This window comes from Onychostoma macrolepis, chromosome 05, assembly GCF_012432095.1.
Source record: "Onychostoma macrolepis isolate SWU-2019 chromosome 05, ASM1243209v1, whole genome shotgun sequence".
NCBI lineage: Eukaryota > Metazoa > Chordata > Actinopteri > Cypriniformes > Cyprinidae > Onychostoma > Onychostoma macrolepis.
The window spans coordinates 22,488,520-22,513,608 of NC_081159.1; the positions used below are offsets into that span (position 1 = coordinate 22,488,520).

General features: G+C 38.4%; 1 protein-coding gene across 13 annotated transcripts in view; it reads left to right on the top strand.

The window, feature by feature from the left end:
* arvcfb (ARVCF delta catenin family member b) overlaps nucleotides 1–25,089 on the top strand; it is a 215,230-nt gene that overhangs the window by 86,356 nt on the left and 103,785 nt on the right. For 9 of the 13 annotated variants that reach the window (XM_058775727.1, XM_058775729.1, XM_058775733.1 and 6 more), the window contains exons 2-4: nucleotides 6,617–6,735; nucleotides 15,489–15,601; nucleotides 16,476–16,709. In XM_058775727.1, the coding sequence (XP_058631710.1) occupies nucleotides 16,497–16,709 (213 nt within the window). In that variant the 5' untranslated portion in view covers nucleotides 6,617–6,735; nucleotides 15,489–15,601; nucleotides 16,476–16,496. The remainder of the gene's footprint in view (nucleotides 1–6,616; nucleotides 6,736–15,488; nucleotides 15,602–16,475; nucleotides 16,710–25,089) is intronic. The other 4 variants (XM_058775742.1, XM_058775741.1, XM_058775739.1 and 1 more) reach the window with 1 other exon arrangement.

The window sequence follows — 25,089 nt, forward strand, 5'->3', positions numbered from 1 at the left end:
ATCGCAGAAATACAAAATATCGCAATGTGAGTTTTTTCCAATATCGTGCAGCCCTACTTGGAAGTGCTGTTTTGTACTCATTTATTGACGAATCTGCTGCAGTATGGTCAACTGAATGCACTGCTTCTCTGCCACTCACTGCACAGAACAGATGCAGAGAGTGTCAGATCTTGCGCTCGCGGGGCAGCACTGGCGACATCTTTTTTTTATCCAAAGGTTTATCCAAAATGTCACTAGGTTTGTCAGTTTGTATATTCTATGGAAAAAAGCCGCTAAAAGGGTCTGAAAGTTGCTAAATATAGTGCTAAAGTCGCGCTCCTGTGTGTGAGACGTGGGAGCTGATGGCATCGGGCGGTGGATATTGTGGATGAGTTCTTCTGTGTCATCACGTTCTACAGCTTCAGAACTTTCACGCTTAGTAACACACACAGCTGTCCTCACCACAATGCAATAGTGAAAGGAGACCCCTCTCAAACAGTGTGGCTTTCAGACACACAGACTGTTGCACGTTACACTGGACTGCATTTCCCATCATCCATTGCACTGATCACACAGCTGTCATTAATCACACGCTCACCTGAGAGCTATTATACACTCTATTTAAAATGCACTCAGATCCTGCTCAAGTCGCTGAGTATTGTTCTGCGTGTAGCGCTCTCCAAGTGTTAGCTGCCTTACCGAGCCATTCTGTGGTTCTGTTTAGTTCCAGTATTGTCTAGCATATATCGCTCTCCCATTACGGAGCCCTTCCGTGTTTTCTAAGTCTAAGTCTATTTTATCTAGTTTATTTGCCTTGTTTCCTTATTCCTGCCTGTGTATCTTGGATTAACCCTTGTCTCGCTGTTCAGACTCTGTTTGTACCTCGTTTGGACTATTGCTCATGTTACTGGACTACCCTTTTCTCAAGCCCTCTGGAAATTGTTCGCCGATCAAAGACCTACGCTTGCCCTAGGATTACTCTTTGCCTTGTCTGTGTTATACCTGTTTGCTGATGTTTTGACCCTGCCCATGTTTATGACCTCGTCTCTGAATAAAAGCCACGTCTCGCGTCTCGTTCGCCCCGTTACATTAACGATGTATATCTTAATTGAAATGCTTTTGTCATTTAAAATAAAATGAAATATTTTTGTGTGAGAGATTAGTATTTTATTTTAACATAACTATTTGTACTGAAACCAATATCTTGTGCACTAAAAATATCTCAATGTAGATTTTGGTGAGCTTAATAGGTTTACCCTACACGGCTGCTTGAAGTTGACAATTGGATATTTGAAGTGTCTCGCCAAGTGTTGAACTGCAAAAAGTCAAAGCAACATAAAAGACAGCTTTTGAAGGGTGTGTGAAGGTTACCAACTGCTAGTGAGGGTTTGTTATCATCATTAGAGAGCAATTGACTTTGGCAGTGGATGAGAATTAGATCTGATGACTTGAAGCTGTGAGTAAAAGCGCATTAAAAATTTATATTTTGAGGTTTTTACCCTTTCAAAGCTTTACTTTTTTGCTTTGCTTTGAGGACAGGAATGGTACCAACAAGCCTACATCTCCTATGTGAAGCTCACCTCACCATAGCTCAACATCGACCCCTATGCCACAGCTCCAACATGACTTTTCTAGCAGAGACCGCCTTGACTGTATTTAACAAGGCAGCCCACATTAAGTGACATAAGTATTCGCATTTTAAGTCTGTTCCTTCACCCACACAACTTCTTCAGCTGAGCTTGTTAAGACACACACAGAAAAATAAGGGTTTAAAATTTTACCTTTTTGGGTACAACAGCTTGTCCCTGGAGCAGTACCCTTAAAAGGACATATTTGTTACCTTTTTTACCCCTAATAGGTACAGTGAGGAAAATAAGTATTTGAACACCCTGCTATTTTGCAAGTTCTCCCACTTAGAAATCATGGAGGGGTCTGAAATTGTCATCGTAGGTGCATGTCCACTGTGAGAGACATAATCTAAAAAAAAAAATCCAGAAATCACAATGTATGATTTTTTTAACTATTTATTTGTATGATACAGCTGCAAATAAGTATTTGAACACCTGTCTATCAGCTAGAATTCTGACCCTCAAAGACCTGTTAGTCTGCCTTTAAAATGTCCACCCCCACTCCATTTATTATCCTAAATTAGATGCACCTGTTTGAGGTCGTTAGCTGCATAAAGACACCTGTCCACCCCATACAATCAGTAAGAATCCAACTACTAACATGGCCAAGACCAAAGAGCTGTCCAAAGACACTAGAGACAAAATTGTACACCTCCACAAGGCTGGAAAGGGCTACGGGAAATTGCCAAGCAGCTTGGTGAAAAAGGTCCACTGTTGGAGCAATCATTAGAAAATGGAAGAAGCTAAACATGACTGTCAATCTCCCTCGGACTGGGGCTCCATGCAAGATCTCACCTCGTGGGGTCTCAATGATCCTAAGAAAGGTGAGAAATCAGCCCAGAACTACACGGGAGGAGCTGGTCAATGACCTGAAAAGAGCTGGGACCACCGCTTCCAAGGTTACTGTTGGTAATACACTAAGACGTCATGGTTTGAAATCATGCATGGCACGGAAGGTTCCCCTGCTTAAACCAGCACATGTCCAGGCCGACTTAAGTTTGCCAATGACCATTTGGATGATCCAGAGGAGTCATGGGAGAAAGTCATGTGGTCAGATGAGACCAAAATAGAACTTTTGGTCATAATTCCACTAAACGTGTTTGGAGGAAGAAGAATGATGAGTACCATCCCAAGAACACCATCCCTACTGTGAAGCATGGGGTGGTAGCATCATCTTTGGGGTGTTTTTCTGCACATGGGACAGGGCGACTGCACTGTATTAAGGAGAGGATGACCGGGGCCATGTATTGCGAGATTTTGGGGAACAACCTCCTTCCCTCAGTTAGAGCATTGAAGATGGGTCGAGGCTGGGTCTTCCAACATGACAATGACCCGAAGCACACAGCCAGGATAACCAAGGAGTGGCTCTGTAAGAAGCATATCAAGGTTCTGGCGTGGCCTAGCCAGTCTCAGACCTAAACCCAATAGAGAATCTTTGGAGGAGCTCAAACTCCGTGTTTCTCAGCGACAGGCCAGAAACCTGACTGATCTAGAGAAGATCTGTGTGGAGGTGGGCCAAAATCCCTCCTGCAGTGTGTGCAAACCTGGTGAAAAACTACAGGAAACGTTTGACCTCTGTAATTGCAAACAAAGGCTACTGTACCAAATATTAACATTGATTTTCTCAGGTGTTCAAATACTTATTTGCAGCTGTATCATACAAATAAATAGTTAAAAAATCATACATTGTGATTTCTGGATTTTTTTTTTTTAGATTATGTCTCTCACAGTGGACATGCACCTACGATGACAATTTCAGACCCCTCCATGATTTCTAAGTGGGAGAACTTGCAAAATAGCAGGGTGTTCAAATACTTATTTTCCTCACTGTACATATTAGACTAATATATTTGTACCTTTTTTTACCCCTAATAGGTACATATTAGACTAATATGTACCTATTAGGGGTAAAAAAGGTACAAGTATATTAGTCTAATATGTACCTATTAGGGGTAAAAAAGGTACAAATATATTAGTCTAATATGTACCTATTAGGGGTAAAAAAGGTACAAATATGTCCTTTTAAAGGTACTGCTCCAGGGACAAGCTGTTGTACCCAAAAAGGTACAATTTTAAACCCTTATTTTTCTGTGTACACTTTGTACAGATGTTTCAGGTCGGCCTGACCTTGCCACCACAAACTAGAAGAGTTGTACCTTTGCAGTAGTGATTCAGACTCTCCATAGCATACAGTCTCTCTCTTTCTCTCCCTCCTCTAATTAAGATGCTCCTGTGGGCATGCTGCCTGCATTACTGTGCATAAGCGCTCTTCCCTCCCCTCACTCCTCAGAGAGGGAAGCTACATTGTCTGCTGTTCACACAGGTTATGTCTCGAGGAGAAAAATCCATTCCTGAGCCAATCTCTTTGAAGACACCGCAATCAATTAGATTTTTCCTAGCAAGAATTCTACGAAACTATTAGATCGGTTACGTGATTACATTTTTATTTCTTCTGATGTGGACTCGATATGTTGAATAACGATGGTTCTAGATATTCACTTGCCCCACATGAGGAATATAAAGTGAAAAATCTGTCATTACTCACTCTCATGTCATTCCAAACCTATTTGGTGTTATTTTTAAAGGTACACTATGTAACTTTTTTTTGTTTAAAAAAAAAAAAAAAAATTTATACAAGCCAGTACATAATGAATCCATCTTCTGAAACACGTTTTTGTCTTGTCCTGAATCGCTATGGTATGCCTATAATAAATGTTTATATTTTGACTATTTTAGACCACTGCAGAGTAGCCCAGTACCTGTGTGACTCATCATATACATAAACAGAGCGAATGTTTTTCTGCAAGACATGCAGTTTTGGCTAGAACCATTAACATTTTAATTTAATTATTAATTATTTTAAGGGGTAAATGCAGAAAAAAATGCAGTTTTATTGTCAAATGTTGGGATCAGATTCTTTCGAAAGTTTTTAATGAAGTGGATTAGATACAGTCAATTGTCTTTTACCTATACATTCAATAAAAATATTAATCAAATAAGGAGGAGGAAAAATATTTGGTAGCATTTTACTACAGGGACCAATTTTCACTATTAACTAGTTGCTTATTAGCATGCCTATTATTAACATATTTGCTGTTTATTCATATTTATAAAGCACATATTCCGTACCTTATTAACTATTAATAATAATAAGCAGCAAATAAGGAGTTTATTGAGGCAAAAGCTGTAGTTAATGGTTTGTTAATAGAGAAAAGGTCAGTTGATCATACAAGCTTTGAGCACAGTAACATTAATTTGGTAACACAATTCATTTAATTGCTCCTATTCCATTTTTTATTCACTGAAAACAACTAGCTATAGTGTCACAAAATCATTTTTAGCACTGGGGATTCAGCAGTCTGACTTTTATTTTTTGGAAACTTTACAGATGTGGTTACAATGGACTGCATTAAGTTTCCTCAAACATTTCTACTTTTCTGTTCCACGGGGGAAAATAAAATAAAATAAAATAATAGCATGCTGGTTTGGAACTTCATGAGGGTGAATAATGACAGAATTTTCATTTTTTGGTGAAACTATTCCTTTAATTAAATTTTCTTTGGTTTCTTCTTTACTTTGGCAATGTGTTTCTTGCCTTAAGTCATCCAGCCCAGAAAATAAATTGCGTGACATCATCTATTTGGTTGTTCTAATGAGAGAGGACTGTATTCCACAGCTGCTATTAGTTGAAACAAAACATTTTCTTCCTTTGATTAGATTTTTTGCTCATTACTTATGGTTTGGCAGCTAGTTTCACTTTTTATGGTAGAGTGAGAGGTACTGTAGTTCATACCATTGTCCTGAATAAATACTATGTTCATTTAACATGGTGCATACAGTACATGGTTCTCCTGGATACTTGAAAAATATCATGGCACCTACATCTTAATATCCAAAAAGACAAAATAATTCCATGGAACTTTTTCTTATTGTTTTTAGGACTAAAACATTTATGCTTCAGGAGTCCTATGTACTGTAAAAAAATAAATCTGTTTTAGAGCATGAGAGTTAAAGCTTCGTGACACGCACATCTTCTTTGTTTATGTTCTTCAACATGAAGTAACTGCAGACATTTTAGCTACACGCTGACATGGATTTAACACAACACACAATTGCACAGAACGCAGTAAGCTCAGTTCAGACAGAGAGAAAGAGGGACCTGATAACAAATGTATTCCGACTTAGCTCACCTTTGATGTCAGTCCCACAAATCCAAGGTGCTTTGAGCATGCCTGTCCTTGAAGTCGAAGCAGAGAAGAGTCCCTTGTGGGAAAGATATTGTAATCCTTAGCAGAATAAGAATAAGTGTGTTGAAGAATTGTTTTGTTGAAAGAGTTTCAGAAATTACCCCTGAGTCTCTGCAGTGCCGCTCAAAGATCATAGAGAAATAAAGAAAATACGATAGAGAAATGAAAATATTACCCCAAATTTTCAAGTTTTAAATGGGTTCGCCTGGGTCAGTCTGCCTTTTAAGATTCTGATGTTAATGTTCAGATGGTTTTGACTTAGAAATCCAGTTTTTGATGCCTGTGCTTTCCCTGCATGAACTGAACATACTGCTAAACTGAAGATTCATAGCTGAAGAAAAACCAAAATCAGTGCACCTTGGTTGTTTATTTTTGGCCTTCTTACCAGTTTATAAGCAGTAACTGAGACAAAATGATAGGGAGTCACCTGCATGAGCATCTCTGCACGTGTCCCAACGGGCCACAACTCCGACCAAACTCCTTCTTGAATAGAGGTACGGCATTATGCACCCTAATTTGTGAAATGCTTATGAGTAAATACAATGCCGTGGCATTACTCTGTAATGAGGAAACGAGAAACTATTTATAACTCTGAAGTAAACAATCCAGAGCCGCTCTTCATATTCTCAGCTTGAACCCTGGGGAGTGTGTGGTTGCACCGACTCACAGTTGTAATATGTAAATAAACCTGCTAATGATGCAGCGTGGATTGGCCCCATCGCATGTGTTTGATTCGTGTGTGTTGTCGTCTCTCTCTTGCAGCTGCTGTATCAAGCCGAGTTTCTTGGGAGGAGAGCTCCAGTTCCAGTTCCAGTCAGCCCTCTCTAACAGCCTTAACCCTCACGTCTACACGCATACCGACTGCCCGGCTGACATCAAAGGTACACACTCAACCCGTCTGTCTGCCTTCCCTTTCTCCCCTTCATTACTGCACGTCATTTCACCACTTTATCTGTTCCTTCGTCATCATCCTATGAAAATATACTGTTAAGTCATGGATGTTTTCCTTTTGTAACACTGATCGCAGATTACTCATAATGCAGCTGAATGAATCCATATATTTATAAATTAGTTTGATTATACTATATTTTAAGGTATGTAGGTGAGGACGTCAGGCGTTAAAATGATGCTGTGTATTTATTTGTGTTTCAGAAACAATTTATTCGTTTCTTTGACCATATGTGTATTGAGCATGTGTTGAGCGAGCGGATATGAGCGGCCGTTTTCAATTAATTTTATTTGGGAGATGAGTGGCAGGATCACACAAGGGATTGTGGGAATAACAGCGAAGTGTCATAAAGTTTGAAATGCTCAATTCGATGCAAATGAGAGGCAAAAATGACAAATAGCAATCAATCACTGAGGAAAAGGCAGTGACGTCTGTCATAGTTTTACAATCTGCTGATGGTAAATAACCCCAAACTTTGAATTGGTTGTGTATGTGTAGTGACACAGCCACATGGAAATGGCTGTGCCATGAAACATGACCTGGGGGTTCCACCATTGGTGATTTGGAATTATTTTGGATTTTCTACAAGTTATGATGTTTGCTTTCAATGTACTGTAGCCAGTACACTCTTTAAAAAAATGGTACTAAATAGCACTAAAAGTGGTTCTTTGGCTCGTAATCATAGGGGAACCACTTTAAGTGCTACATAGCATCTATATCTTTAAAGATGGTGCTATATAGCACCTGAACCACTGAAGAACCATTACAGCTTCTTTATAGGTGCTATACAGCACTTAAATTGGTTCCCCTATGATTACGAGCCAAAGAACCACTTAGCGGTACTATATAGTACCTCAACTACCACAAAGAACCGCTGAAGAACCAATTTTTATATACACTGATAATGAAAGTAGTATCTACAAAACTACAACACTACATTAAAGTTTTTAACTAACACTACACAATGAAAATGGCATGCCAGATAAGTATTTTAATGTAAATTTTATTAAGATCTCCTGGTCCAGTGCACACGTAGCATGATGTATCTTTTTTTCTCTCAGGATAATCAGTTGGTGAAGATGATGTATAATTCTGTGTGAAATGTGCAAACTCTGTATGTAAATAAATACAATGAGGGAGCATCCTCTTTGAGAGGCGTCACAGCATGGCATTCCTTTGATTTGTTTCACTGTACCCATAACACACTGCGTTATTTAAGGACTTGGAACCTGAGTGCAACTGAGGATATTCTTCTGACTCTCTCACTGCTGGTTCATTCAGAAAGGCTCCTCACATCCAGCGTCACTTCAAAGAACAAAGACGAGGGAAAAAATAAGGGGTAAACAATGGCTTTATTTCCCCGTTCTTTCCTACTCCTAGAAAACAAACTTATCTCTCTTATGCGTTTCATGGTGGAAACTGCTTTGAAATCCAAATTTGAGGCAATATTGACTATGACAATATAGTTTTTCTCAGCAAAATGATAAAGCAGTTTTCAAAGCCAGTCCTGCATAATTAATTTAAAATACACTTTATTAATAATAATGAAAAACGAGTCTGATGGTTTTAGTCTGAATGCACTAGTTTTGTCCTGAATACATATAGGTGATTTTATTGGCTACTTTGTCCTACTGAGTTACTGTTTGTTAATTGCTCAGCTGTAGATTCATATGTAGATTCATAAGTACTGTGTATTTGGACACAATACTCATTTGACATAATGCATTTGGCATACTATATAGCAGGCATACACAGACTCGAGGTCTGTCTTATCACTTTATTAAACAGAAAATTCACACAGAAATGAAAGTTATAACTAACCCTCATTTTGTTCCAAACCCACAAGATTAGAGCTGCAGCAATTCGTCGACGTCATCGATTACGTCGATTATAAAAATACGTCAATTAGCATGGGATGCGTCGATGCATCACACTTTTTAGCCACGCCCATTGCGCGAATCTGCAGCAGTGTTGCCAACCTAGCAATTTTGTTGCTAAATTTAGCAACTTTTCAGACTACCCTAGCAACTTTTTCTTCCAAAAGCACCTAGCAACAAATTTTTCAAATTTATTTGGCAACTTTTGATAAGTGACATTTTCCATACAAATTACACAAAAAGAGGAAACCAAAGATGTCTAGCAGTACACACATCACGTGAACTAGTTAGCTACTGTTTGCAATTGTTCAATTTAACAATAATAATTAAATAATTGAAACATTGTTTATTTATGACACACTTTGTTAGTAGCTTGTACCTGTGATTGTTGATCAGTTAGTGCACTGTAAGAAAAATGGAAAAGATACTAGTAATTTTCCAGGACATTATCCATTATCATCCTGTATTGCAACCTGAAAACACAATGCTTAATTTAAAATGCAGGTAGAAAATTATTTCATATTAACAGTAGATTGTGCCCTGTTTTTTTACAGATGTTTCTTAGAGTGTAGCACACTAACTACTAATACACTGCTTAAAGCCAAAGACTATAGAAATCCTTGAAAGGGACTTTAAAGCATAATTGTTGAAAATGTGTAGTATTTCTAGTTTACTAGCTATAAAAAAAAAAAAATAATTAAAAAAAATAAATTATTGTAATCATTCAAAAATGTGTAAGTGTTCAATAATTCAATGTATTAAAAATAGTTATTTATATTATGCATATTTTACAAGCAGATCTAAATTAACATATAAAATATATTTTTGCTGAGATTTGAGGTGACAAATTTTTACATCATGATTACGCAATGACGTCATTTAGCAACTTTTAGCAACAAATCGACCTTCCTTTAGCAACTTTCTCTAAAAATTAGTTGGCAACACTGGCCTGCAGTTATCCCTACTTAAGACTTCTTTCTTTCATTTGTATTTTTTTATTAGTTATTTATTGTTATTATTATTTCTTTCTTTTTCTCTCTTTTCTTGTTGTTTTTTTATTTATTGTTGTTTTCTTTTTCTTTCTTTCTTTATTATTTATTTTTTGTAAAGTATTATGAGAAAATGTTTGAATCAAATATTAAAAGATATAGCAGAAGTTACTGTTATTATTTATTAATAGTTTAACTAAAGAATTAATCAAAGATAAGAAAATAATAAATAGATTAACTGAAAAATAATCGATAGATTAGTCGACTAATTGAAAAAATAAATAAATAAATTAAAATAAAATAATCGAGAGATTAGTCGACAATAAAAATAATCATTAGCTGCAGCCCTACACAAGATGTTTGTTCATCTTTGAAAGACGAATACAGATATAAGAAAGAATAAGAGAAGGAATAAGAAATCCATATGAATGATTGAGCTAGTACTTACATGTTTTTAGCTGTGTTATATAAGTATCTGCAATCATTCACACATTTTAAATGAGTGTCATTTGAAGTAAATCTCCTGCGCAGATACTCCACAGTGACACTTGGAGAACTTCTCTAACATACAGTCTTTTGATTCAAGCGATTTTCCATTCCTTCTCAGGGTTCACCTTTTGACACTCTTTGTGCTTGAAACAAAATATATTAGATTACCTAAAAGCACCGGCCCATCATTCCTCATAAGTGCCTCTGGGCCCTCAACCTTTTTTGTTAACGTCCCTTTGTTTAAATCTGTATGATTGAACTTAATGCATCCTTAATTTGGTATTTGAACTCAGGTGGAGAGGTGCAGATGAGTGTAAAAATGGGATCAGGTGCTACTGAGGGCTGTTTCTTTGGTCTTCTTTACTTTTAGCAGGAGCTCCTGGTCCAGAATTAACCTCCCTCTACCCAATTCTCTGTCATGCTCTGAACCCACAAAACTGATCTCTGAACAGCACCAAATGGCCAATTCTCATTACTCTACAGACCCTGCACACACAGATGGGCCTCAGGTGGAGCTGGACTGGTGATTTATTTATGTTTGACCTCTAGCCCCCAGAGGAGAAATTAGAGGGTTTATCTTTTTGAAGAAGGGATTGGCTGGGGTTAATGAAATGAGACCATTCTCTAATTGGGGGGCGTTTCTTTTCCAACCAGTTTTCCGTCTAGTTGGCCACTCCTCATCCATCTGCAGAAATCCTGCATTAGTATTGCTTTGCTATGGTAATATTACTCATCCCTTTGATAAGTCATTTTCACTACAGACATCAATGAAAACATGATAAACAGTGCAGCTTCTTAGTGATTGGGCCTATGATGGTTGCTCAGAAATTGCCAGGCCAACTTCAACGTTGTGTAGGTGAGTTTTGGATGGTAAAACTGTAGTTTATACTTCCTATGCTGCCTTATATAACCGCCTTTCTCAGTGTTTCATAAGCTTGTATTGTTCCAGGTTTCTTGGGTTGATATGTAACAATTGTTTTGCACTGTAAACACAATTGTCTCAATGTTTTCTCACCTGAACAGAAGTAAAGTTGATGTTTCCTGTGTTTGGATATATACCGTAGGTGTTCCCCAACCCCTGATGGATTTGTTGTTGAGGTTTTTTTCAAGTCAAGGCTTTTAAATGTGCCTCTGCTGCTGCATCTCATCTCTGGAACCACGCAGAAGGCTCCAACTGCGTTTGTAAATTTATTACACAGCTATTTTTAGCACCAGGGTTTATGCTGCAACGTATTTATCCCTGAGGAAAAATACTGTGCCAGCATGAGCACAGTTCATGTGATGTAAAGCCAGTTCTGCCCATTAGTAATTGTTATGAAACCCTATGTATTGTGTCCTTTTTGTTTTGTTTTATTGACTTTGTTTGCATAACCTATTACAGATTTCTCAATTAGCAGGTTCTATTAGCCAAAAGTTCATTCTGCTAAATGGATTATTATTTACTCATCCCTATGCTGTTTTAATCCTCCGTAATTTTCTTTCTTCTATGCCATGAAAATAAATATTGTTTGGATCCCAATATCATTTGGACCCACATATCTTTTGTGTTCGTCAGAGGATAGGAAGTCATACAGGTTGTGAATATTAGTAGGGTGTGTAAACAATTGAATGTTAATAGTGGAACTATCCCTTTAAATGTACCTGCCTTGTTGGCAAAATGGCTCATTCATCTTTGTTAGTCTATAGTACAATCATTAGATCAGATATTGCCATCAGTCCAGTAAATCCCTTTGTAAGGTTAATGCAGGGTACACATGGGATGTTCCTGCCGGAACAGTAAATTGACAATGAACGGTCCAAACCAGGACTGGAATGCTTCACTACTTTGGACTATTTTAAGCAAAGTCCGATGGACTCTGGTCATAAGTGCAGTGGGCATGTCTGACATGCTTGTCATTCTCCTGCTGATACTTAGAGAGGCAGGGACTGGTTTCCCATCAGCCCTTGAACTCCCTGAAATAGGGAGTATGGGACAGATAGCTTCTGTAATCCTAAAGCAGGGGTTCATCATCATAACTGTCTCATCATCATAGCTCAGTTAATCCCATGATGAGAGCACTGTGCCCTGATGCTGTAAAGATTTTGATAGCTGCTCTTAAATGAGGGTTTGGGCAACCTCTTAACATGTTATTTTATTTCTGTGTGTAATTTTGAATAGTACTAATACTATAGCACTACAGCAATTCAGATATAAATCTTGAGTAGTAAAACTTTTAAAAGGTGTGTTAGTTGTTGAAATTAAACGGTTACTCCACCCCAAAATGAAAATTTTGTCATTAATCACTTACCTGCACCACACGGATATGCTGTTTTCATTCAAATCAAAGTGTAAATAAATGTAGAAGATGTATCAGTGTGGTTCGGCTGACACAGAACAGCGTACGCAGTTTGTGTCCAGCGGATACTCTCTAAAATGGCGCTATGCTGACGCGGGGGAGACGAATTATTGCATAAAATTGTTATTTTTGTTTTCTTTCCGTACAAAAAGTATTCTCGTAGCTTCATTACGTTACGGTTGAACCACTGATGGCAGATGGAATATTTTGGCGATGTCTTTCATACTTTTCTGGGCCTTTACTTTACTTGGCAGTCAATGGGACAGTCACAAGCCTCCCGGTTTTCATCCAGAATATCTTAAATTGTGTTCTGAAGACGAACAAAGCTTTTACGGGTTTGGAACGACATGGGGTTAAGTGATTAATGACAAAATTTTCATTTTGGGGTGGAGTGTTTGCTAAGGAAAGTCACCATTACTATTGCTTCGTTTTGCCCTCACAGAGCTTTTTGAAAACTCTCCGCAAAGTGGATAAATTTGAAAACGCTGTTTTCGCGCTGTAGTGTTTACTGTGAAAACGGAAGCTATTGAAAATGATGATGCATGTTTAGTCGTGACATACATTTTACCAATAGATATGTGTTTATATTGGTATTGTGCCTGTTATTTGCTATTCGCTTTCACACTATTGCTACAGATGTGTTACTTTGTACACTCTTCATATCACAGTCCTGCAAAGATGACAGAAAATTTACTCACGATTTGCTGTTTGCGGCAAAACATGTGGGCAGTTGAGTTTTAGATCTGACACACAATCCTGAGTGAGAGTGACCTGAACGCATCAGTGAATGGTGAGATATTTTCCTAAATAAAATGATCCTGCCAGAAAACTTGCATGAAAAAGTATCACGTCTGTGATGTCTATATCGTCACAGTTAGATTTTTTGAAGCTTTACACATGCACAGTAAAGCAAATTTAACCTTTTCTGACGTTTCAGTGTGGATGACAAACTCTTGTTTGCTAGTGTAGACGGAGAGCGTTTTAAAATGAAAACACTGACTACGTTTACATGGACATCAGTAATCTAATTATTTACCTTATTCTGAATAAGACAATATTATGATTAAGGTGTTTACATGAGTTGCTTTTAGAATAATCCTTTCATGTTCCCGTTGTTGTGCCGAATTCTGACCCCCGCCAGATTATTACCCCCCTAATATTGGTAGGTTTAGGTGTGGGGGAGGGGTTAGGATTAGGGGTGGGGTTAGGATTAGGCAATCAGGTAGCGATTTCAATGAGGGGGGTAATAATTTGGCAGGGAGTCGAAAATGGGCACAACACCGTTTTACATGTTATGTTCATAGATCGATTAATGGCATGCGTCATTACGTCACCACGCAACGACATCTGACGTCTCCTCCAGAATTTCACATATAAACATATAGTTCGTCTTCGTTATGATGCCATATACAGTTTTGGGTGTTTCATTTTTAATTTTATGAACGCTTCAAGTGCAGTTAATTATTTGTACGTGCATACAGACGATGGCGGTGTTGAAGCTCTTTTATTTGCCGGTTGACCGCTGCCGTGTGTGTATTCTGTCGCAAAATGCGGCGAAAAGTCCTACACAACGGTAATAGTGTGATTAAGGTGTTTACATGTCTGTACTGCCCTTCAATAATGCGACTAAAATAGGAATACTCCACATGTCTTAATTCGATTTGTGTTTACTTCGATTATGACTTTAGCCGGATTAAGGCAATCAAAAATCTCTGTTTACATGGTAGACTCGTAATCAGAGTATTGCCTTAATCGTATTAAAATCGGAGTATTGATGTCCATGTAAACGTACTGACTGTTTTCAAATGTATCCACATTAATGTAGACGTAGCCTTGGAGTTAGGGATTTGACCAAACCCCTTTGGCATGTAAATCATCCTGGATCTTTTGTGGTACAGATGTGAATGATACATCATTCTGCTTTTTTAGGAGGAGTGAGCTATTGACAGATAATAAAAAAAGTCGACAATAAAAAAAGTCTAAAATCTTTTACACTTGCACTGAAGGATAGATCCATTAGTTCCTGAATTTGAATTGAGGTTGCAGGATGCAGAACTGTAATTAGAATTTGAAAGTAGAATTTTTAACTAGAAATGCAAAGTTTGTCAAGATAAAATTGGTTGGATAGATAAGATGCCAGGCCGATATGTTCTTATATATTCAACTATATTTAATACATAACATTTTGTAGACCCAGCCGGGAGAACAGTTCATTTTTCATGAAAGGCTAAAAGTTATCTGTTAATCACATCTAACCGTTTACATCTCAGATAATGGAAGTTTATCCATTTTCACATTGTTGCCACATTTTTATTGACTTAAATTTTCCATGATAAGCTATCACATTTTTGTAAACGTGTCTTATCTAGCAGATAAATTTAATCTTGAGTTATTTTCCAGAGGCAGGAGCAACAGTAGAGGCAGATAGGCTCCCTTTGCTAGGCCTTGTGCAGTTGCTCTTTATACCCAGAACAAGACTGCAGTACAATGCCTTGCCGTTAGAGCTGTGTCAGAACGGCGCTTAAGATAAATAAATGATCAGCCAGAAACAAACATCAAAGCCTGTGTGTGTACTGTGCTGCGCTTCAAAGGGAATGGGACCTTCACACCGACTGTTCTGCAGAGAATAGTGTGTTTGTGTTACTGTGTGTGTGTCCATTTGTGGTTTTGGTTTAATGGAGAATGAAAAACAACAACTGTATAACGTTCTTAGTAAATATTAATCTGCGCCAGCCCCCTTTTCCATCCCATACTCAATCTGGCCCCCTTCGTCTCTGCACACCTGTCCCCTGACAGCCCAATCCAATCTACTTTGCTCAAAGTCAGCGAGTGAGGTTTCAATAGTCATTTATCATTCTCTAGCATCTTCTCATTCATTTCTTTATCTTCATCCTCTTTAAGTCCCCAGGAAACAGTAGAATTCTGTCTATTATGTTTATAATGTCAGGGTGTTATCTAACCTGTGATTTCTTCTGTCTTTCTTTTCCTCTGCAGCCAGCTCTCGCTCTCTCGCTCTCTCTCTTTGCCTCCCGCTGGGCACATCTCCTCCCGTCTGTCCTTATAGGGGGATGTCTGTCCTCTAACTGCCTCTCTCCACTAACTGCTAGGTGTGTATGCAGGTGAACTGTTTATGCTCTATGTGAAGCTTTCATTATCTACATTTTGTCACCTGCATAGCATGAATGATGTTATCATGGTGATGGCCTGTATTGTGTCAACGTGTGGTGAATTTAGTCTGGAACCATAATGAGTTTATTTTGTGGCATATGCATGTTTTGGCTATTTATGGTTGTTATATGCAGTAAGTAAAGGAATTGCTGCTCATAGTGCAAGTGCAGTGTGACTCTGCAGCATTTGGTGCATGGATACTGATGCAATGTTAGGTTTGAGGGTTACATAGTCAGTATTAAAGGAATAGTTAAGCCAGAAATTGCTCATCCTCATGTCATTCCAAGTAAGTATGACTTTGTCTTATGTGGAACACAAAAAGAGAATGTGAAAGTGGATGGGGACCAGAGGCCATCAAAAACGCATACAACTTCAAGTCCAAGTCCATATGACTTGTTCTATTTTTACTAGTGGTCTGTGGTCATTTGATAGCTTATTTGTGTGGGGAACATGGGCTAAGGGTGGGCTTCCAAATTGAAGCTTAGAATATTTTTCATAAAACTCATTGAAACCGTCTTATGAACACAAACACTTTCTACAATAAACGCTGACTGGACTATGGAAAGCCTAAAGGGACAAACCCTGTTTATGTTTTTCTTGTCTCATTTATTTATTTTATTTATTTATTAGGACTGTATTTTAAAAGTAATCTTTTGACTTGTATAAAGCTGAGATATTTTGTGTTCCACAGAAGAGAAAAAGGTAAAGATAGTGTGTAAAGTTAAAGATTTTTGGCTGAACTGTCCCTTTAAATGGCTATTTCTTTTGTCCTGGATCCTTCTCTCTCCCCCATTTACCCTGCCCTGTAATCAGCATATAATTTTGGGTGCTGCCATGGAAGAATATGACGTGCCATCAGCCGCCAGTATCCTGGCATCAGTCAAAGAGCAGGAGGCGCGCTTCGAGCGTCTGACCAGGGCCCTTGAAGAGGAACGCCGCAATGTCTCCTTGCAGCTGGAACGCGGCAGTCTGCCCTCTGATCGACTGGTGGGCGGCACCACAGGCGGGAGCAACCAACCTCTGGCCTGGCAACAGATGGTCATGCAGGTAAACCATTCCAGCTTGGCCAGTCATGCGTCAGTCTGTGTGATTGAACAAAGCAGCCCCGTACCTCGCCTCATGCTGATGCTGCATCATTTCCCTTGTTTTCATGAAATCAGTCTGTCTGTATCTCATTTAGCTTGAGCTGTGTTTGGCTGTGCTGAGCTATTGCTCTGGGTGTTGTTCTGCAGTGACTCATCATCTGTGCCCAGGATCAGTCATCTTTACTCTCTTTTATCTTCCCATGTCTCTGCACCATGTGCTTTTTCGTAGTATGTCACAGACCATACCATTTGCTTTGGGTCCCTTATGGGAGTCAAATGTGTCTCTGAGGCAGTGAGTTATGAGGATGCCTTTCTGGGATGGATAACCAAAGTCGATATGAGAGGAAATAAAATTAATACTATTGCAGTTTTACAATACCTTCACAGTGCAAAATTATTCTCTAGAGTTGTAGTAGTAGGGAATTACAAAATAACTAATTGTAGGTCTAGAAACAAGCTTCTAGATTCCCAGCATTAATTTTATTTTGTACATTTATTTATTCTTTTGGTGGAGAAAATTGGATTGCAATCCAAAAGTTACAGAAAGAAAAATGTAAAAGGCTAAGAACTTCAATCATTGTAGTAAATTATTTTTGGTCGGACATTGTCCACCTGTAGCTGCACCCCTTGTTTGAAGGTTGCTTAAGGGGTTAGTTCACCCAAAAATGAAAATTCTGCAAGCAAGGATATTACCACAATCAATGCACAGAAACGTAGCAAGGACATCGGTAAATTATTACGTGTGACATCAGGGGTTCAACCATAATTTTACGAAGCTATGAGAATACCTTTTGTGTGCAAAAAAAACAAAATGAGGAAAAAAAATCCAGAAAATCACATTGTAGGATTTTTAAAGAATTAATTGGTAAATTCCTCGGTAAAATAAGTATTTGGTCACCTACAAACAAGCAAGATTTCTGGCTCTCACAGACCTGTAACTTCTTCTTTAAGAGGCTCCTCTGTCCTCCACTCGTTACCTGTATTAATGGCATCTGTTTGAACTCGTTATCAGTATAAAAGACACCTGTCCACAACCTCAAACAGTCCAACTCCAAACTCCACCATGGCCAAGACCAAAGAGCTGTCAAAGGACACCAGAAACAAAATTGTAGACCTGCACCAGGCTGGGAAGACTGAATCTGCAATAGGTAAGCAGCTTGGTGTGAAGAAATCAACTGTGGGAGCAATTATTAGAAAATGGAAGACATACAAGACCACTGATAATCTCCCTCGATCTGGGGCTCCACGCAAGATCTCACCCCGTGGGGTCAAAATGATCACAAGAACTGTGAGCAAAAATCCCAGAACCACACGGGGGACCTAGTGAATGACCTGCAGAGAGCTGGGACCAAAGTAACAAAGGCTACCATCAGTAACACACTGCGCCGCCAGGGACTCAAATCCTGCAGTGCCAGGCGTGTCCCCTGCTTAAGCCAGTACATGTCCGGCCCGTCTGAAGTTTGCTAGAGAGCATTTGGATGATCCAGAAGAGGATTGGGAGAATGTCATATGGTCAGATGAAACCAAAATAGAACTTTTTGGTAAAAACTCAAAGAATGCTGAGTTGCATCCAAAGAACACCATACCTACTGTGAAGCATGGGGGTGGAAACATCATGCTTTGGGGCTGTTTTCTGCAAAGGGACCAGGACGACTGATCCGTGTAAGCGAAAGAATGAATGGGGCCATGTATCGTGAGATTTTGGTGAAAACCTCCTTCCATCAGCAAGGGCATTGAAGATGAAAGCGTGGCTGGGTCTTTCAGCATGACAATGATCCCAAACACACCGCCCGAACGAAGGAGTGGCTTCGTGAAGCATTTCAAGGTCCTGGAGTGGCCTAGCCAGTCTCAGATCTCAACCCCATCGAAAATCTTTGGAGGAGTTGAAAGTCCGTGTTGCCCAGTGACAGCCCCAAAACATTACTGCTCTAGAGGAGATCTGCATGGAGGAATGGGCCAAAATACCAGCAGCAGTGTGTGAAGACTTACAGAAAACGTTTGACCTCTGTCATTGCCAACAAAGGGTATATAACAAAGTATTGAGATAAAATTTTGTTATTGACCATATACTTATTTTCCACCATAATTTGCAAATAAATTCTTTAAAAATCCTACAATGTGATTTTCTGGATTTTTTTTCCTCATTTTGTCTCTCATAGTTGAGGTATACCTATGATGAAAATTACAGGCCTCTCTCATCTTTTTAAGTGGGAGAACTTGCACAATTGGTGGCTGACTAAATACTTTTTTGCCCCACTGTAAGTCTACCTTAAACAACATAAAAATAATATCAAAATATAACGGTCCTGTCTGTTGATAAATACCAGTGATGACGTGTTACAAATTGATTGATCAATTGTCCCAATGTTTACTAAGCCATGGTCTCTTTACCAGTGCAGCTACTCGTGTGCACGATTTAGTGATTCACTACCTAGGGAACTGACTGAGACGTTCCCTGCTTTGAATGACGGCTTGTGAAAGGATTCAGTTGTTTATTCTCGTTCGGAACGATGAACTCCCCTTCATTCATGAGAACAGAAACGCCTTTTGGAATTAGCCCCGTTTGAAAAAGCGAGATTTCAGCGTGGCTGGTTGTTCATCACGTTTAATGTCGTCTTTTAACTTCATGGGACAATTGCAAAAGTTTACATATGCAAAAACTCATTCAACACGCCCATGTTAACTTCAAATAAGCGTATTACTGTGGCTTACATTAACATTACACGTTTCGTCGTATTAAGCATGAGAAAGAATTAAGTATTCATATTAAGAAAGAGAAAGACCGTGAGCTCTTCATGCCATCTTTTCACTTCACAGAAACACAAAAATATCATAAAACACGCCAAAATTAGACCAAAAATTCATTCTAGTAACACAGCTTTTGACATTACGTATTTTATGTATTAAACAAGAAGACCACATTCCCTTCACTTTAAACAGTTCATTTCCCTCAGACATTCATACAAGGCTTATTCGATGTTTTTATATATGTTGTACGTTTGTGTATAAATATATACGTTTTAAATAATACGTTTACACCTTTTTTTTAATATACAAATTGAAAAATTCAGTCTAAGTACAAATTCTGACGCATTAACTTGACATACACTTGACTTAACATAGCCTAAATATTAATGTTTCTTCGAACACATGAAACATTGGAAATGCTGTATGTTTTTGTCAATAAATTTAGTCTAAATAATTTCATTAATTCAGTGGCACTTACCTGACGTGTGAACGTGACAAGATGGCGGTGCTGTTTCTCCCGCGAAGTCACTCAGGCCAGGCGCGTGCGGAATGATCCCAGTGTTGGCTGGATTAGTTTTTATTAGTTTAGCCAACATTAGCATAGCTAATTGTTGACTGGATTTGAAAATAACCGTTCATTCAGTGTTTTTCAAATATATTTGTGTAGACTTAATATAATATGTCCTCTCAGCTAAGGCCAAGCAATAAAAGTAGCTCAACTTAAATATTTTTGCCCTTCCAACATTTTGTTAATTGGATTTTTTACAGTGCAGAGAAATGTACATAATCAGTTGCATGAATGTGCCAAAGCAATCGCAACTTGTTCAAAAGAATGAGAAACTGCTATTATGATGTGACTAGATGATGTGGAGGTTGAACAAGTAGTTTTGAAAATGTAATTTCTGATCTGAGAAATGCACCAAAGCGACTGAGAAAACTTGTAATGTTGTTGTTAACTGAGTTACATTTGCAAGATCCTTTCATCAACCAATTCAAATGCCACTGGATTGCGAAATATATGTAAACAATAATAGTTCTCCACTGGATTGTATCCAGATCAACAACAGACAAGATTGATTTGATTGATTGATTGATTGATTGATTCATTTGATTCATTTGATTCATTCTATTCTATTCTATTCTATTCTATTCTATTCTATTCTATTCTATTCTATTCTATTCTATTCTATTCTATTCCCTAAGCATAATTCAATTAAGTTTCTGTGGGTTGCTGGTGGGAAATAAGGCTGATAAAATGCATTCCATGTTAGCAATCAGTAGTGGATAATTCCAGGGGTAGTGGATTCATACGCTACATGTCTGTTTTATGGCGACACCATATCATTTATTTCTGACTGACTCTGGAGGTGCATATGTAGAGTTCCTTCATTGTCATTGTCAAAAGGTGAAATATTTTTACTCTACATTACTCTTGAACTTTTCTCTTTTGTACAACCAGTCAAAGAAAAGTGTAATTCTCAAAGAAAAAAGCCAGGTCCCTTGTCACTGCTTAGACTCTGATTATCTGTCTCTTCCATTAAGCCTTTAGCCTGTGTGCTGCCCTCACCTGCCCATAAAGCTTGTGTGTTTTACTCCTCTCTGCCTAACATGACAGCTTGAAAATTAGCTTGCCCTTTTACATGTTGGTTACTGTCAGAAGGCCTTGCATGTCACAGAAACAGTTTGCCGAAACTGACTGGTATCTTCTGTCTAGATTTCTGTTTATATCCTGTGTCACTTCCTTTCTCAATGAGAGTTATGCTTAAAGATAACAAACCGCACAGTGATTGGGATCAAAAGCTGGTGGGTTTAGCTGATGTTCTTACCGGAGGTGATGTTGCTGGTGGTGTTAGCTAATGTGAACAAGTGTATCCTGGGTTAGCATGTTTGCTAACCTTCTGCAATTTTTTTTTTTTTTTCCCCCCTATAGTTAAAACACGCTCATGACACTATAACAATATTTTTGTGATTTGAAAACTGTCCATATCCATGCAGTTTCTTGGACTGTTGTATGAATAGTTGGCACTGTTGCGGATGTTATTGTTCTGCATGTGTGCCTCCTTCATCTTATGTCTTGTACTCATTAATACTGTATTGGGAGGTGGATCAAGTGTTAATAGATCTGACTCCCAAAGAATGAAAGGACTCACCTCATTCACGGTTTTATCTTCGGCCTGTTGACTGAGTGGAGACATTGATTTATTTTGTTTTTGAGCCTTTATTATTCTTCACAAGGCCTAAAAGGTCAAACAGTGACAGAGACACACAATAGGACTCCATCAATGGCAGACCCTTTCACAGCAACTCTGACACCATAGACAGCTTTTCTTTAAAGTAACCTCAACTGTCCCACGTGTAAGTAATGTTCAGAGGTCGTGACCTGAGGCAGTACGAGGAACATCACAGCTACAGTATTTCTTCCTGGAATCTAGAACACTATTTAAAATTCAGGAAGCGTGCCTGGAGGACTGAAGCTTGGTTCCTGTGGCTGAACTTTGCTAGCTCTGTCTAAATGTTTTGAGTCTGAAAGGCCTGTGGAGAGCTTTGGAAGAAAAGTTGCTGCTTTGATCAGTGCTGTCTGTGATAAGACACACAGAGATGGTATGATACACCACTGCTCAGGTTCCTCAGTTTACTGTACAGGTCCACAGGTGTGAGGAGCTCAGCTGACATTTTCAGTTTGTTCTGTAAACATTGAGAAAAGAGAAGTGAAAAATTCCAGGCTTCATTGTAATAGAATATGTTTTACTTTTATGTTACAAATAACATTTACGAACAAATGTGTATATGTCATTATTTCAATTTGTTGTTATTATTGATGATCTAATCAGTTCATTCATATGTTTTTATATGGCCTTATTTTTCCCACATGTATATACAGTACACTACAGTTCCGAAGTTTGGGTTCTTTATTTTCTTGAAAAAAATTAATATTCAGCAAGGATGCACTGAATTGGTTTGTATTAAATTGCAATCCATTGTTTTGTAAAAACCGTTTATCAAGAATCCTGAAAAATTAACAAATATTTCACAATATTACTGTTTAAGCTGTATTTTTAAGATATTTGAAGAATATTTAAAGAAATAAATGCAGCCTTGATAAGCTTAAGAGTGCTTTTTTCAAAAAGATTATAAAATGTTACTGACCCAAATCTTCAAATGGTCGTTTATTAATTGTGCACTGAAAGCAGTCATAGACTATACATACTGGATGTAAATTTTTCAGACATACCCTGTAAAGCTTGTCCTTACTGGAGTGTTTTGGGTGCATTTCCTCAATGCCTGTGGACACATAGGGTTAGCCGCAAAGCCTGTCAGTGCCTGGGAGGCCCACAGTCTTGTAAATCACCTGCTTAACAATGACTTTCTCACCCTCCTCTCACACACATAAACAATCTCCCATGCCACCTCGCTTTCAGTGGCATTAGGAAAAGTCAAAGCTCTTGTAAAACTATAATTAAAGCAGCAGTGAAACTGCCTGCATTGCTTATTTTCTCTCTCTCACCTCTCATTTTGCTTTTTTCTGCAGTTTTTTCTACGGAGCTTTTTTTTCTCCTTTTAGATTTCAGAAGTTTTCCTTTGAAAATTACAAATGTGACTAAAAATATGGGGCAATCAGAGAATGTGCCACAAGAATGTGGAACGTTTGTGTATGCACTTATGACTACAAATATTTTTTGCGCAAATATTATTATTAATTTTTTTGCCTAAATGTCTTTTAATATCTTTATACCATCAAAATGTCATGAGTAAAACTGCACATTTTAGAAAATGTTGAAGTTTGCATTTGAGTATTTTTCAGTTGTGTGTCTTGAAAGCTACATGAATGGTAATGGTTTTATCATGTGAGAGAGTCACTGGGCATGTGATCGTCATGGGCATGTGCCTCACAAAGCTGCTTGGAAGAAGTTACCTGTTGTTAGGTCATACTTTATTTTCAGTAAGAAGTGCAGACAGAATGGAGAGTAAAACTGCTGTGGATGAGTGATGAGAAGTGGAGCGTGAAGCTTCAGGTAGTTACCTGTAAAGCCCATATAGTATATGTCATTTCAGGAACCACTTCCAGGGATATGGCTATATTTCTTTCATAATACATTCAAAATTGTAATCCTGTGAGTAATCCCTATTTTTGATATGTCTGCAGGTGTTAGAAAGGTGAATCTGCTCGCGTGTTTCATAATGCTGGCACACTGAAGGACAGGCGCTCTCACTGAGGAGTGGGAATAGCTGCATTCTTTGTATTCAGAGCAGCTGCAGGTGCCCACAGCTATTCATATTCTACAGAGGGCTGCTCGGACCGCTCTCATCCCCATTCCACAATCCATCAAATGATTAATCCTCTAAAAGCCCTAAAATACACGAAGAACAGAGTTTTCTTGCTTTTTTTTCTTTTCACAATGTTGCTTAATCTTTTTTCTCACTCTCTGAGTATAATAAATAAGGTTGTGTCCAGCATTTCCTGTGTTGTAATCTGAGTGCTGGGTAATATATTTAATGTCTGTCTTAAAGGTGCAATAGGTTATTGTCTTCAGGAACATTTTTTGTTATGCTGGTTGAAAGTCTCTTCACATCCCCATAGCAATCATTAATTTAAGTGGTCTAAATGTACTTATATATTCTGTTGAAGGCGTTGAAGAAGTTTGTAGCATATACAGGTGCATCTCAATAAATTAGAATGTTGTGAAAAAGTTCATTTTTTCTTGTAAGTTATTTCAAAAAGTGAAACTTTCATATATTTTAGATTCATTGCATGTAAGGTAAAACATTTCAAAAGTTTTTTTTGTTTTAATTTTGATGCTTACAGCTCATGAAAGTCAAAAATCAGTATCTCAAAAAATTAGAACATTTACATTTGAGTTTCAATTAATGACCATCCCTGCAGTATAAATTCCGGGTATCTCTTGTTCTTTGAAACCACAATAATGGAGAAGACTGCTGACTTGGCAATGATCCAGAAGACGAACATTGACGCCCTCACAGAGGGTCATTACTGAAAGGTGTGGCTGTTTACAGAGTGCTGTATCAAAGCATATTAAATGCAAAGTTGACTGGAAGGAAGAATTTGGGTAGGAAAAGGTGCACAAGCAACAGGGATGACTGCAAGCTTGAGAATACTGTCAAGCAAAGCTGATTCAAACACTTGTGAGAGCTTCACAAGGAGTGAACTGAAGCTGGAGTCAGTGCATCAAGAGTCACCACGCTCAGACGTCTTCAGGAAAAGGGCTACCAAGCCACTTCTGAACCAGAAACATCGTCAGAAGCGTCTTACCTGGGCTGTGGAGAAAAAGAACTGGACTGTTGCTCAGTGGTCCAAATTCCTCTTTTCAGATGAAAGTAAATTTTGCATTTCATTTGGAAATCAAGGTCCCAGAGTCTGGAGGAAGAGTGGAGAGGCACAGAATCCATGTTGCTTGAAGTCCAGTGTGAAGTGTCCAGCCAGTGATGATTTGGGCTGCCATGTCATCTGCTGGTGTTGGTCCACTGTGTTTTCTGAAGTCCACAGTCAACACAGCCATCTACCAGGAAATTTTAGAGCACTTCATGCTTCCTTCTGCTGACAAGCTTTATGGAGATGCTGATTTCATTGTCCAGCA